The sequence below is a fragment of the Sorex araneus genome, chromosome 1 (assembly GCF_027595985.1).
Source record: "Sorex araneus isolate mSorAra2 chromosome 1, mSorAra2.pri, whole genome shotgun sequence".
In the NCBI taxonomy this organism is placed as follows: Eukaryota; Metazoa; Chordata; class Mammalia; order Eulipotyphla; family Soricidae; genus Sorex; species Sorex araneus.
Window position 1 is genome coordinate 292082718 of NC_073302.1, and position 14845 is coordinate 292097562.

General features: G+C 55.3%; 1 protein-coding gene across 1 annotated transcript in view; it reads right to left on the minus strand.

Moving 5' to 3' along the window:
• Positions 1–6040: 6040 nt before the first annotated feature.
• Positions 6041–14845, minus strand: part of TMTC4 (transmembrane O-mannosyltransferase targeting cadherins 4) — a 46902-nt gene continuing 38097 nt past the window's right edge. Inside the window, exons 15-18 of the mRNA XM_055140444.1 lie at positions 12517–12631; positions 10326–10438; positions 9164–9233; positions 6041–8063 (exon numbers count right to left, since the gene is read on the minus strand). Coding sequence (XP_054996419.1) covers positions 7915–8063; positions 9164–9233; positions 10326–10438; positions 12517–12631 — 447 coding nt within the window. The 3' untranslated portion in view covers positions 6041–7914. The remainder of the gene's footprint in view (positions 8064–9163; positions 9234–10325; positions 10439–12516; positions 12632–14845) is intronic.

The window sequence follows — 14845 nt, forward strand, 5'->3', positions numbered from 1 at the left end:
GCCCAGAAGCAGGCGCAAGCCCTGAGCACCACCAAGTGAGGCCCCCAAACAGACAAGCCAACACTGACCCGGGAGTCCAGCGTGATTCTGGCCGTGGAGGAGCAGGGTGTGGCTCGGGGGCTGGGAGCAGAGCCAACTCGTACCCGGGATGAACATGCAGGAGGAGGTGGGCACTGTGTAGCCAGAGAAGGAAGGGGGGCTTGTCTTGCCCTCCCCCCCTCTATCCCCCAAAGCTTGAGTCCAGCTGGGCTACAGCCCCACTATCCTAGACGCCCCCTCAAGGATGGTTTAATCATCCGCTCTGCACGTGGGTGCACCCAGCTTCATGCTGTCACCAGGGCATCCTCCTCCGGGGAGCACAGTCAGAGATACACGCCCTCCCCCTCCCCCCATCAGACTCAAAGGGTGCAGCCCAAGCAGAGTCCTCACAGCCTCTAGAGCTGGGAACCAGGCAGGCCCCCAAATCCCAAATTCAGTCTCCATGCAGGTAAGGTGCTTGCCTTGCACATGGCCGGCCTGGGTTCGATCCCCAGCATCCCTGGTGGTGGCCCGAACCCCCACCAGAAGTGATCCCTGAGTGCAGAGCCAGAAGTAAGCTCTGCACATCGCTGGGTGCGGCCCCCCCCAAATCAAAACCAAAATCACTCCAGGTCTCCTGAGCTGCCCAGTGGCTGTCTCGGAACAGCTCGCTCACCCCTGCCCTGCCCTCCGTGACTCCCCATGCACCAGCGCCTCACTGGCGGAAACCTGTTTTCCTAAGCAGTGCTGCAAAAATGAGCATGCAGCTACTTTACAAGGAGCTTCAAGAAATGAGCTGTTTTGATCTTTCTCCAGACAAATTTTCACTTGAGCCATTAAAATTGATGCTATAAAAATATAGCTACTGGGGTTGGAGTGATAGATAGCACAGAGGGTAGGGCGTTCACCTTGCACGCGGCCAACCTGGGTTCCATTCCCAGCATCCCATATGGTCCCCAGAGCACCGCCAGGAGTAATTCCTGAGTGCAGAGCCAGGAGTAACCCCTGTGCATCACCGGGTGTGACCCCAAAAGCAACATATATATGTGTGTATATGTATATATAGCTACCGAGACAAAACCATTTTTAAAAGATGTATAAAAGGTGCAACAGTGGGGAAACCCTTTCTTACACATTTATTAAAGTAGGAAGCAAGAAATCTTTCTTGGCCCTTTTTGAAAGTAAAGTCACATATTTAAAAAGAAATGGAAGATGCTGATGGCAGTTTAATTAAAAAAAGTGTCAGATTGAAAGTATTGGTTGCACTAATCAGAAATTAAAACAATAATGATAAAAAAAGAAGTAGAAATATGAGATTACTTGTACTCATTTAATTACACGGCAGAATCCCCAAGAAAAGTGATGTTTTTTTTCTTTTAAACTGCTGTAAGCAAGCACTGGCTGGACTTTACATAATTTTTCTCATTTAAACCTCCCAACACTTTCATACTTCTGTTAAAAAGGTATATTTGGGGGCTTGGGGGTGAGGTACACTTGGCTGTGCTCAGGCAGGGCTTACTCCTGGTCTGTGCTCCGGGATCATTCCTGCAGGGCTCAGGGCACCCCGTGTGGTGTCTGGATGGTGTCTGATCTTTCGAGCCCCCCACTCCCCAATGCAGTATTATTCCTCACCGAACAGATGAGGAAGGGAAGGTGCTGATGGCTGGCGTTACTTGCTGTGCTTGACACCAAGCGCCACCCCACATCTGCAGAAGCTGGGTCACTTTCAGCGCCAGCGGTGCTGCCCTGGGTCTGGAAGCCTGAGGGGACGGCGTGGGCGGGGCCGGGCTGTGGAGAGGGTCCTTCCTGCTCCTGTTCCTTCCTGCGTTTGTGGCCCCATCACACCAGTGCCTGCCTCCTCCATGGCTGCTTTTCTTTTTCTTCTTTCCTTCTTTCCTTCCTTCCTTCCTTCCTTCCTTCCTTCCTTCCTTCCTTCCTTCCTTCCTTCCTTCCTTCCTTCCTTCCTTCCTTCCTTCCTTCCTTCTCTCTCTCTTTCTTTCTTTCTTTCTTTCTTTCTTTCTCTCTTTCTCTCTTTCTTTCTTTTCTTTCTTTCTTTCTTTCTTTCTTTCTTTCTTTCTTTCTTTCTTTCTTTCTTTCTTTCTTTCTTTCTTTCTTTCTTTCTTTCTCCTTCCTTCCTTTCTTTCTTTCCTTTTTTTTTTTTTTTTGCTTTTTTGGGTCACACCTGGCGATGCACAGGGGTTACTCCTGGCTCTGCACTCAGGAATTACCCCTGGCCGTGCTCAGGGGACCATATGGGATGCTGGGATTTGAACCCGGGTCGGCCGCGTGCAAGGCAAACGCCCTACCCGCTGTGCTATCTCTCCAGTCCCCTTTCTTTCCTTTTGTTTTTTTGGGTTACACCCGGCGATGCACAGGGGTTACTCCTGGCTCTGCACTCAGGAATTACTCCTGGCGGTGCTCGGGGGACCCTATGGGATGCTGGGGATTGAACCCAGGTCGCCTGCATGCAAGGCAAATGCCCTACCCGCTGTGCTATCGCTCCAGCCCCTGTATTTCTGTTTTTCTAACATTCCTGCGGTCGAAGATCTCCCGAGCCTAGCCACAGCCATGCTCAAGGTCCCTCTCCACACGTTTGGACGAGCCTCATGCATGAAGGAACCAGCAGAGGAACCCAGGTGTGTGGGACCCGGGGCTGAGACCTCCAAGCCTGCTCAGATCAGGACTGGGCCTCCTCTACCCAGATTTCCCATTTCCCAGTAGCTAGGCAGTCACACCCAGGGACTGCCCCCGGCACCGTGTAATCCTGTCAACCGCCAGCATCTAGAGACTTAAAAGCAAGCTCCCTAAAGCGCGCGGCCGCAAAATATCTTACAACCTACTTCTCCCTCTGGGAGAACCTGGCAAAGTCCTGGGAGTTTCCTGCCCACATGGGAGAGCCTAGCAAGGTCCCCATGGTTTATTAATATGCCAAAACCAGTAACAAGCTGGGTCTCCTTCCTCTGACCCTGAAAGAGCCTCCAATACGGCATCACTGGAAGGACGAGTAGAGAGAGGCTGCTAAAATCTCAGGGCTTGGACGAATGGAGACGTTATTGAGACCGCTCGAGAAATTCGACGATCAATTCGAGAAATTCGGGATGAAGATGATGATGATGATGATGATGATGATGATGATGAACCTTCCTGCAGTCTTTGGGCCTGCAGGAACCGGACCCCCAGGCAGTGGCTCTGCTTCTGCTCTCCTCCCTTTAGCCTGGCTATGGCCATGAGGGGCTTTGAGGATGGGGGGCCACACCCCTGTCCTGAGTGCATCGTGCCTTCTGTCCCCAGAGAAGACGCTGCCAGCCCTCCCGTGCTGCCTCGGTGCCCTGTCAAAGGGTGCACAGGGTAGGCACTCGGATAGCCCAGCGGGGAGGGCGCTTGCCTCGTGTGCGGCCCACCGAGGTTCAATCCCCGGCATCTCATAGGGTCTCAGAGCACTGCCTGGAGTAATTCCTGAGCTCAGAGCCAAGAATTGAGGCAATGGACTGAGCCCCCCTGCCCCCTAAAACACAGGATCATTTCATCTCGAGGTGCTTCACTCATTACATCTGTCAGACGCTATTTCCGAGTTACAGTCCACGCTGAGATCCAAATGGCACGGGCTGGAGGGGACACTCCCCCCTCACACTTATGTAAAATCCGGCACGCGGTCGCTGAAGGGTGGGCCCGAAGCCTGGAGCGGCAGAACTGCCCTCTCCTTGGCCCACCCAGCAGTGCTCAGGAGACCAGACACAGTGCCAGGGCCGGACCCTGGGGCGTCCCTACCAGGCCAGTCCCCCTGCAGGAGGACCTGGGGAAATCCACGGAGCCTTCAGAGAGCAGCAGACACAGGGCTCAGTCAAGATCTGAAAGTGCTCTCTGGGGCTGGAGCAATAGCACAGCGGGTACGGCGTTTGCCTTGCACGCGGCCGACCTGGGTTCGATTCCCAGCATCCCATATGGTCCCCTGAGCACCGCCAGGAGTGATTCCTGAGTGCAGAGCCAGGAGTAACCCTGTGCATCGCCAGGTGTGACCCAAAAAGCAAAAAAAAAAAAAAAAAAAAAAAGATCTGAAAGTGCTCTAGGCCAAGTCTTGTCTTTTATTTTTATTTTTTTAAATTTTTTTTTTGGGGCCACATCTGCCTGTGCTCGGAGCCCACCCCTGGCAGGCTGGGGGTGCCAGGGAACCCAGGTCAGCTGCGTGCGTGGCCAGCGCCTGTCCCCCTGTACGTACTATCTCTCTGGCCCCGCCTTTCTCTCTCTTTTAATTTTTCTCCAGTAAGGCACCGAGGCTTACTAAGCCATCCATGGCTGAGGTTTAGGCCGACACCGTGCCAGCGCCGATCCCACTGAGTGTCCACTCCCTACACTGCCCACGGCCTATTCCCTGGGCCTGGTCTGGCCCTGCTCCCTTCCCCCCCCGCTGGCAGAGCAATGTAACCCCTGGAGTAGCCCATGTGGGGTCTCTTTCCTGCCAAAGCGCCTTATTACAGCCTAATTACAAACAAGTCTGCACTTCTCGGCAGTGCCCTACACGGAGCTCCTTGACTTAGAGAAAAACATCTCAAATAATGCGGACTCAAGGCGAGGCTCGGCGCCTCCCTGGTCCTTACTCAGAAGCAGACACGGCGTGGCTGGTGAGGTGGTACAGCGGGTTGGGTGTTTGCCTTGCACACAGCGGGCCCAGATTAGATCCCTGGCACCCCAGAGGGTCCCCCGAGCACCACTGGGAGTATTTCCTGAGTGTCGAGCCAGGAATAATCCCTGAGCATTGTCAGGTGTGGCCCCTGAGGAAACAAAAAGTAGAAACAGAAGAAGATAGAAAAGAAACAGCCACTTTTTTGGGTCGGGAGCACTGGTACAGTGGGGAGGGCATCTGCCTTGCATGTGGGCCCACCCAGGTTCAATCCCCGGCATCCCATGCTCACTCCCTGAGCACCACCAGGAGTGATTCCTTAGCAGAGCCAGGAGTAACCCCTGAGCCTCGCTGGGTACGGCCTCAATCCAAGAAAAGACAAAAACAAAACAAAAAAGCAGCCACCTTGGGGGGGTGTGGTGTGGGAAGGGGTACTGTCGAGAGTTTAGTCCTGGCTCTGTGCTCAGGGGTCACTCCTGGGGGTGCTTGGGGACCATGTGGGCTACCAGGGATAAAACCGGGGTCCACTGCATGCAAGGCAAGTGTCATCCCTATCTCTCCATCCCCAGGAACAACCCATTTTAAGGTCGAGTTCCCGCCCTCTCCATCATCAGCCCGAAGACGCTTCCTTCGGAAAGAAGGCGCATGCGCGGGCATCCTGGGAGCTGGCCTGGAGCAAGCTGCCGGGGGGGGGGGGGGCAGGGACCCCGACCTGAAAACAGAAGGTTTTATGTGGGGGGAAAACACAACCTTTCAGGGTTTTTCAAGATGGATGGTTTTGTTTTTCCGCCTTTACTCTCGAGAGATAAGCACTGTTCTCACTGTAGCACTGTCATCCCATTGCTCATCAATTTGCTCGAGTGGGCACCAGTAACGTCTCTATGGTGAGACTTGTGACTGTTTTTGGCATGAGCACTGTTCTAAAGAAAGCAGCTGGCGTTCCCAAAAGCACCAAGCAGGGCCTGGGAAGATGCCCAGAAGACCATGTGCAGAAGGCCAGCTTTGCCTCCCAGCACCTCTGGGAGGCGCCACCAAGCATCACGGGGCGTGACCCCCCCCGAAAGGGCCCCCACCCCCCATAACCCACCATCAGGCCCGTACTGCATGTGTGCCCTTCCACGCTAAAGCCTTCGGCTGGGGAAATCTGGGTTAGACAGCCCCTACCTCTACTGTCCAGGCAACACGATGCTACTCTGGCACCTTTCCCGAGGGTCTGAACACTTGGGAAACACTTGGCCCTTCTCAACCCTCCCACGTTCCAACTGTGGACACTGCTGACTCCCCAAAACCGAGAGCGGAGAGCCCCGTTCACGGCCACTTGGACCTTCGTCATTCTGTCCTCGCTATGGCCACGTCTCGGCGGTGATCCCGAGACCAAACAGAAACCCCATTCTCGAGCCGATGAATCAGTCACTTTGACTTTATTGTCAGCAAAAAGAAGACACAAAGTCCGCTGCCTCGAAAACCAGCTATTAAGAAGGCACCGTGAGAAAGGTTCGTGTAATTGCTTTACTGCCTAAGGAATGACAGAGATTGCATAAGTCATGAGGTCACTGCTGTGAGGAAACAAATAAACACGATTATTCGGATGGACTCAAACGGGAGATGCTTGAAGATATCACAGACTCCGAAAAGATGGGGCGCATGTTCTGGGTAAGGGGACGACCGTGATTCCCAGTCGGCCAGATGGAAAATGATTTTTCCATTAGAAACGCAACGTGTATCTATGGATAGCCCTCTTAATACCAGGGAGAACAAAGGCAGAGCTCACACAGTAATGCCAGACGGATTCTACTTGGGTCTGCGCCTTCCTCGTGTGGCCTGAATCAAAGCAAAGTGCTCCCACAGGACCCTACGTGGTTTCCTCAGTCACGAGGCCACACAGTCGGAGCATCCAAAAAGCGTTTCAGTGAATTTCTTCCTACGAGTAAAATGCCTCCAGACCCACTAGCTGTGGGAATTCCCACTCTTCAATCTTTGCCCTGCCTAGAACAACAGAAACACACTTAAATATATTTCCTTTCACATGAGATTCAGAGTACAGTGTCTTATAAAAAAAAATGAACACCCCCATATCTTAATTTACCCTTTCTTCTCATTAAATAGTGATTCTAATATACAGACGTGGATATTTATACACGTTGTAGGGCCTCGGCCTGTTATTGGGGTTCGCAATGACGTTCAGTCACTGTGTGTCAGTTACACACTCCAAAAGGGTTTTTCCTTCTACTATCAGCAATTCAAGATCTTCCTTTTTTGTTTGTTTGTTTGTTTGTTTCTGGGCCACACCTGGCCCTGCTCAGAGCCTGCCCCTGGCTCAGTGCTCAGGCCTCACTCCAGGCACTGCCCGAGGTACTGCAGGGTGCCGGGCACTGAGAGGGGATGGGCCACCTCCAAGGCAAGTGCCTTAACACCTCAACATCTCCAGCCCTCAAGATAATTTTTTCTCTTTTTCTTTTTAATTTAAAAAAAAAAAAAAGGCTTCATGGCTGGAATTTAGAACTTACATTGGAGTTGTATGAAAAAATACCATTTCCATGCGGAAACCACATCGAGCGTTCAAGCCTCTATTGCTGGTGCTGTAATCTTTTTGCGTGTCTTTGTTCTCATAGAAAAGAAGACAGACTGGGATGAACACCACACGAGCCTCTGAAACGGTGCACTGTCACAGGAACGCCGGGCCGGGCTGCACGTCCACGAGCACAAACGCGGCCGTGACAGAGGTCAGATGTCTCTCACAGGAGAGAGGTCAGACGTCTCTCACAGGGGAGAAAGGTCAGACGTCTCTCACAGGAGAGAGAGGTCAGACATCTCTCACAGGAGAGAGAGGGGTCCCACGTCTCTCACAGGGGAGAAAGGTCAGACGTCTCTCACAGGAGAGAGAGGTCAGACGTCTCTCACAGGAGAGAGAGGTCAGACGTCTCTCACAGGAGAGAGAGGGGTCCCACGTCTCTCACAGGGGAGAAAGGTCAGACGTCTCTCACAGGAGAGAGAGGTCAGATATCTCTCACAGGAGAGAGAGGGGTCCCACGTCTCTCACAGGAGAGAGAGGGGTCCAACGTCTCTCACAGGAGAGAGAGGGGTCCAATGTCTTTCTCTTGCAGGAGAGAGAGATCAGATGTCTTTCTCTCGCAGGAGAGGGTTCCGACGTCCTTTGCAGGAGAGAGAAGGCTCCGATATCTTTCTTTCACAGCAGAGAGAGAGGTCAGATGTCTTTCTCTCACAGGAGAGAGAGGGGTCCAACGTCTTTCTCTCACAGGAGACAGGGGGTGGGGAGGTCAGACGTCTTTCTTTTGCGTCTGCTGCAGCTTTCTCCTCAGGAGCCCGTAATTCTCCTTCGTCCCGGACGCGGTGGGGTCCAACCGCAGAGAGATCTCGTAGTGCTTCTGGGCCAGGTGGAGATGTCCCCAGCGATGATAGAGCACGGCTGAAAGAGCCAGAGAGGAACTGCGTGGGTCTGCTGCCGAGTCACCGAGACCTGACTGAAGCTTAGAGGAATCTGTCTCAGGCCCGGGAGGCTGGCGCTCTACGGGGAGGGCTTGGGCTTGTCCGCACACACAGATGTGGGAATGTGCAGGCAGCGCTCACACTCACACACGGAAACAGACGCAGCGGAGTCGGGCGCCTCGGCCCACTCCCAGCGACGGTCCCCTGAGCTGTGGTGCTGGGGGAACAGTGACCTGAGGGCCACATCCAGTGCTGCTCAGGGGACCGTGTGAGGATGTCACTCAGGGCGTCACACATGCCAGGCACTGCTCTACCACTTGTTTTTCGTTTTTTTTTTTTGCTTTTTGGGTCACACCCAGCGATGCTCAGGGGTTACTCCTGGCTCTGCACTCAGGAATTACTCCTGGCAGTGCTTGGGGGACCATATGGGATGCTGGGGATCGAACCCGGGTCGGCCGCGTGCAAGGCAAACGCCCTCCCCGCTGTGCTATCGCTCCAGCCCCACTCTACCACTTGTTTTTTGTTTTTTTTTTTTTGCCTTTTAGGTCACACCTAGCAATGCTCAGGGGTTACTCCTGGCTCAGCACTCAGGAATTATTCCTGGCAGTGCTCGGGGGACCATACGGGATGCTAGGAATCGAACCTGAGTCAGTTGCATGCAAGGCAAACGCCCTACCCGCTGGACTATCCCTCCAGCCCCCACTTGGGCCATCTCCCTGGCTCTAAACCAGACTACTTAGCCCCCTTTAGAAAGCAATCGTTTCCTGTAAAAACACATGTTAAGGGGCCGGCAAGCCCGTGGCAGGGCACTGGCCTTGCACGGTTTCTGCAAAGACCCATACCCTGGGTCAAACCGCTGCCACCACACACGGTCCCCCGGGTCACAGGGCCCGGACAGCACCCAGAGCACTGCCAGGGGTGCCCGGACTGCTCAAAGAGGTCACTAAGAATAGGGACACAGTCCATCCCGGCTGGCACGGGGCCGGAGGAGGTCGATTTGCAAACCCTCTTCTCCCAACACGGAGTGTACAGACGTGCGGCTGCTCTGCTGGCACAGTCCAAGCTGACCAACTTCCTTACCCAGATTGCCATGGTAACTCGCAGCCTTCGGATGCGCTTTGATTGCTTTGAGGAACAAAGCTTCGGACTCCTGAGAGACGAGAGACACGAGAGTAAGGCACCACGTGCAACCCAGACTCAGTACCCAAGTGTCTGAGCCCATGACTTCCACCTTGGCCCCCTCCTTGAAGTGCTCCCCAGGGTGCTGAGGGGCAGGGGAGGGCGTGGAACGGGGCAGGGGTGGTGCGGAGGGAGGGAGGGCGAGAGGCCCGAGAGCTGCCTCCCTGCACCACTGACGTCTGGCGCCTGGCAGAAAGTCCCTGGGTTCTGGGTAGGGGGAGGGGTGGAGGGCCGGGAGGGCAGGGAGGGCAGGGGCGGGCAGCCAGGGCGCTCTGCAGCAACGAACTCGCCTCCAGGGGTCTCAGGCAGGAGTGGGGACCCCTCTGCCCCCCAACCCAGAAGCAGCCATTCGTGGTGACTGCCATTCTTGGGGCCATCCCTGGCTATGCTCAAGGCGGACTCCTGGCGCTGTGCTCAGGGATCACCATTGGCAGGGTCTCGGGGAGCCCCTGGGGAGCTGGGAGGTGATCCTGGTCTGCCGAGTTCCAGGCCAGCACTTTCCCCGCAGGGCTCCAGCCCCGCCACGCCTCACCCACCAGCAACCTCCTCAGGGCCCCGGCCCATGGGTCAGAGCTGCTCGGTCAGACACTCCCAGAATGTGGCGCGGAGACGCCTGGACGCGGGAGTGCCCCTCCTGTGCCTCGGGGGACCCCACACCGAGCCCCCGCGTGCCCCGCCCCACGTGGACCCCGCTCCCGGGGGGAGAGTCAGGGGCGGGGCGGGCGCTGTCCCTTCTTCGGGCTCCCCTGCTTGGGCCCCAGCAGAGCCCTGGCGAGGGTCTGACCTCCCAAGCGATTCTTTTCCTTTTCCTCTCGGTGTCCGGGGCGACATCCCGAGATGCTCGGGACCCTCGGCTCTGCACTCAGGAACCCCCGGTGTCTGGGGGCCCCAAGGGATGCCGGGGATCGAGCCTGGGATGGCCACGTGCAGGCCAGCGCCCTCCCCGCTGCCCTACCTGCCCACAGACGCATGCTTGGGGCCAAGTCCCGCAGGCCGCACACCGCCCCGTGCCCCCTCGGAAGCCCCCGCCCCGCCCCGGGAGACCCCGACCCCAGCCGCGCACCTTGTACTTCTGCGACTTGCCCAGCACGTTGGCCAGCGAGAACATGAGCGCATGGTCGTCGGGGAGCAGCTCCAGCGCCTCCCGCCCCACCGCCTCGGCCTGCGCCAGGTTCCCTGCGGGGCAGACGGGCCTGTGCTCGCACCAGCTCTCCCCGCCTGCCGAGGGGACTCCGGGGGGACTGCTGTAGGCAGCCGGGGGAACCAGCGCGCACACACACACACACACACACACACACACACACACACACACACTCAAACACACTCACACACACGCTCACACACACAAACACACTCACACACTCACACTTTCACACAAACACGCTCACACACACTCACACACACAAACACTCACACTCACACACTTTCACACAAACACGCTCACACACACTCACACACACAAACACGCTCACACACTCACACACGCTCACACACAAACACGCTCACACACTCTCACTTTCACACAAACACAACACTCACACATACACTCACACACATGCTCACACATTCTCACAAACACGCTCACAAACACACTCACACACACAAACACACACACTTTCACACAAACACGCCCCCACACACTCACACATATACTCACACACAAACATGCTCACACATGCTCATATACACACACACTCATATATACATTCATATACACATACACTCACACACATATACTCACACACTCATACACACTCATACAAGCATACACATACTCATACACACATTCACACACTCACACACACACACCCATACATACATATACTCACACACTCATATGTACACTACACACACACACTCAAACACACAATCACACCCCCCCATAAATACACTCACACACATACTCAAACACACAATCACATACACATATCCCCATACATACACTCATACACTCATATACACAATCACACACACGCACACCCCACAATCCCGACGTCCATAAGGTAACTTCCAAGCCCACAGCAGCAGCCCCTGAAGCCCCGCCCCCGAGGCGGGAGAAGATGAGTGGAGGGAGTGGAGGGAGCCTGGACGCGCTGCAGGGGGCGGCCAGGGGGGCTGAAGCACGTGCCGGGCAGACAGCGGACCCGGGTTCAGGTACCCGCACAGCCACGAGTGATCCCTGAGCACTGCCTGGTGGGGCCCCAGACAAAAACCAAAGACAAGACCAACTGTCACAATTTAGTGATTTCTGTCTCCTGGGGAGAAATGTGGGACATGCCTCCCCCAGCCCATAAGTGAATAATTTTTTTTTTTAAATAACTAAGTCACGGCGCTGTGCGGGCCACGGTGTGGCGTGGCAGAGCTCTGCACTCCAGGAGACGCCTTGGCGCGGCCGTGCCGGAAGCTGGTGTAGGAGGGTGTGGGTCTCGGCCTGGCTCACACAGTTCCCGGCGTCACCACTGCCCACCGGGTGCCGGGGCCCTGAAGGACGGCGAGCAGGGTGCTGGCTGGTTAAGACCCAGCCCGTGGCGCGTGGGGTCATCCTCTCTCAGGAGCGAGCCCGGCCCGGGGCGTCGCTCGGTGTCTGTCTCCGAGAGGGAGCCCGGCCTCACCCACGCCACCCCCCAGAGGCCCCCTCGCTCTCCCGTGGCAGGAAGGCTTGGCCAGGAACAGCTGTGTGTGGGGGGGGGGGAGGGGGGAGGTGTTTGCACGGGCCGCCCAGCCTACGCAGACCCCCACTCTCTGAAACACCCATCTTCAGTACGGCCAGCGCAAGGCCGTTTTCTAGAAGGAACAGGCGGGCAATGTCCAATCATGGCCCACGGAGCGCCATTATTTACTCCGATAATTTCTGAATTAAAGAAATTCATGTACGGGTTTTCTTGGGGGGTGTCCCCCCCAGCAATGTTCGAGGGGCTGTTCCTGAACCTGCTCAGGGGGCCATGTGTGAGGCCGGGGAGCTGCGGCCCAAAGCCAAGTGCTTTAACTTCCCCCCCTCCCCCCCGTGATTCAACCTGTTTGCTTCTGTCTGGGGCCACCCCTGGTGGTGCTCAGGTGCCTATTCCCGCTTCCGTGCTCAGGGGTCACTCCTGGCGGCACCGGGGGGATCAGCCTGGCTGGCTGCGTGCGGGACAAGCGCCCTCCCTGCCGTGCCACCGCTCCAGCCCCGATCCTACTGAAACAGCACAAGCACAGAGCTGCCGAGGCCCACCCCCCACCGCCTCCCTGCTCCCGGGGCGCCTGGCCCTCTGTACCCGTGTTGTCCAGGAGGATGATCATGTTGTTCCAGGCCAGGCTGTGCTCGGGCTTCAGCACCGTGGCGTTCCTCCAGGCGTTCAGGGCGTCCACGTGGCGGTTCAGGTCCGCGTACTGAAATGGAGCGCGGGGCTTCAGCTCCAGCCTCCCCCCTGCTCGCCCGTGAGGACGGCCGGGAGACTGGGCCACATGGGGCAGTGCTCAGGGCCCACCCCTGGCTTCCGGTGGGGCCCCGGGGATCCTGGGCCGTGCCGGGGATGGGGATGGGTGCTGTCTCTCTGGTCCTGCGACGTGCTCCTAATGCAACCCGCTGACCTCTCAAGGTCATCCCAGCGCAGTCGGTGACTATTTTACAGACACACACGCAAGGCAGAAAACGGATGGAACTTGTCTAAGCGGAGCACCGGGAAGGGGCGGGCAGGGAAGGGAACAGGATGTCTGGCCCCAGGCCGGCTATTTTATTTGGGTGATGGTGGTGGGGAAGGGGGTTATTCTCGGCTCTGTGCTCAGGAGTGACCCCTGCTGGTGCTCAGGAGCCCACGCAACACCGGGGATTTGAGCCGCGGTCAACCGTAGGCAAGGCAAGAACCTTCCCTCCAGCCCCAGCAAGCCTGCAACTGTTTCCCTGTCAGCCCAAATCCAGAGATTCCCTAAAACTGAAACACATTTCAGGCCACCAAAACTGCTAAACTAAAACCTAGTATTTCAGAGCTGGAGCAATAGTACAGCGGGTAGGACGTTTGCACGTGGTCAATCCCTGGCATGCCCTATGGTCCCCCAAGCACTGCCAGGAGCAACTCCTGAGTGCAGAGCCAGGAGTAACCCCTGAGCACCGGCTGGGTGTGACCCAAAAAGCAACAAACAAACAAACAAACAAACCCCAAAACCAAAAACCCAAAACCTAATTTTTCTTTTTCTGGAAAGACCATCTACTCCACTTTTGACAAGATGTTAGATAAAATGAGAAACCCGATATTTAATGTTATTAAAAACAAACGGCATCAAATTCAGCTCTGAAGATTGCAAGTTCTCTTCCCAGGTATCTCTAAGCTTCAGAGAAACCTGAGGGTTTTCAGATCCCGCCCCTGGGAAGGTCTCTGGGAAATTCTTGAGCTCAGCCCTGGAGTCGGCCTGCCTCCTTTAGGAAGGAGAGAGTTATCTGCTGCTTCCTTCTGAGCCGGGATGTTGTTTTTCTTTTCACTTATTCTTGTTTTATTTTGCCTGTGGCCACGCGTAGCTGTGCTCAGGGATCACTTCTGGCTCTGTGCTCCAGGGGCATGTATGGTGCCAGGGACTGAACATGTATGTGTTGGCTGTGTCCAAGGTAAGAGCTCAACACTGTCTGGGACGGGTTTCCCAGTCCAAAGCAGGGACTGTTACTGGACCTGAATAACAGAATATCGAGCAGCTAGTTCTCAGCTGGCCTGAGAACAGGAAGGGCTTTTTAGCAGGCGACCTTCACGCCCTCCTGAGCTCAGTTCAGACGCACAGCTTACTGGAAGGAACTGCAAAAGGACCCAGGGCAAGACGGGGTCAGAGCGGGGGCTGGAGAGACAGTAACGCAAGCAGGGCGCCTGCCCTGCACACAGACAACCTGGGATGGACCCTCCGCACCCCCCAGAGTCCCCAGAGCCTCCAGGAGTGGTCCCTGAGCGCAGAGCCAACGGTAAGCCCTGAAAGATGATTCCCAGGCAACCCCCCCCCCCCCAAAAAAAAATAAAGTGATCAGAGCTTGAGGCTTTTTTTCTTTTGATCCAGAATGCCTTTCTTTCTGTCTTCTTTCTTTCTTTCTTTCTTTCTTTCTTTCTTTCTTTCTTTCTTTCTTTCTTTCTTTTCTTTCTTTCTTTCTTTCTTTCTTTCTTTCTTTCTTTCTTTCTTTCTTTCTTTCTTTCTTTCTTTCTTTTTTTTTGGCTTTTTTGGGTCACACCCGGCAATGCTCAGGGGTTACTCCTGGCTCTGCACCCAGGAATTACTCCTGGCAGTGCTCAGGGACCATATGGGACATCGGGGATTGAACCTGGGTTGGCCGAGTGCAAAACAAATACCTTCTCTGCTATACTATAGCTCCGGCCCCCAGAATGCCTTTTCATGAGATAAAAGAAACTTTCTGATTTGCTCAGTGACCCACATAGCAAACATATCACATGCATAGTATGTGGAAAAATAAAGAAAGGCTGAATAACTTAGGGGAACATTCATGAACATCCATCTGTGAATGGATGTTGGAATTTCTGGTGAGATCCTGAAACTCGAGTTGCAGTATTTCACCTGTTCAAAGAGGAAACGACAACAGAAAGTCTCGGCCACTCGGTCCAGCAGCGCTGACCG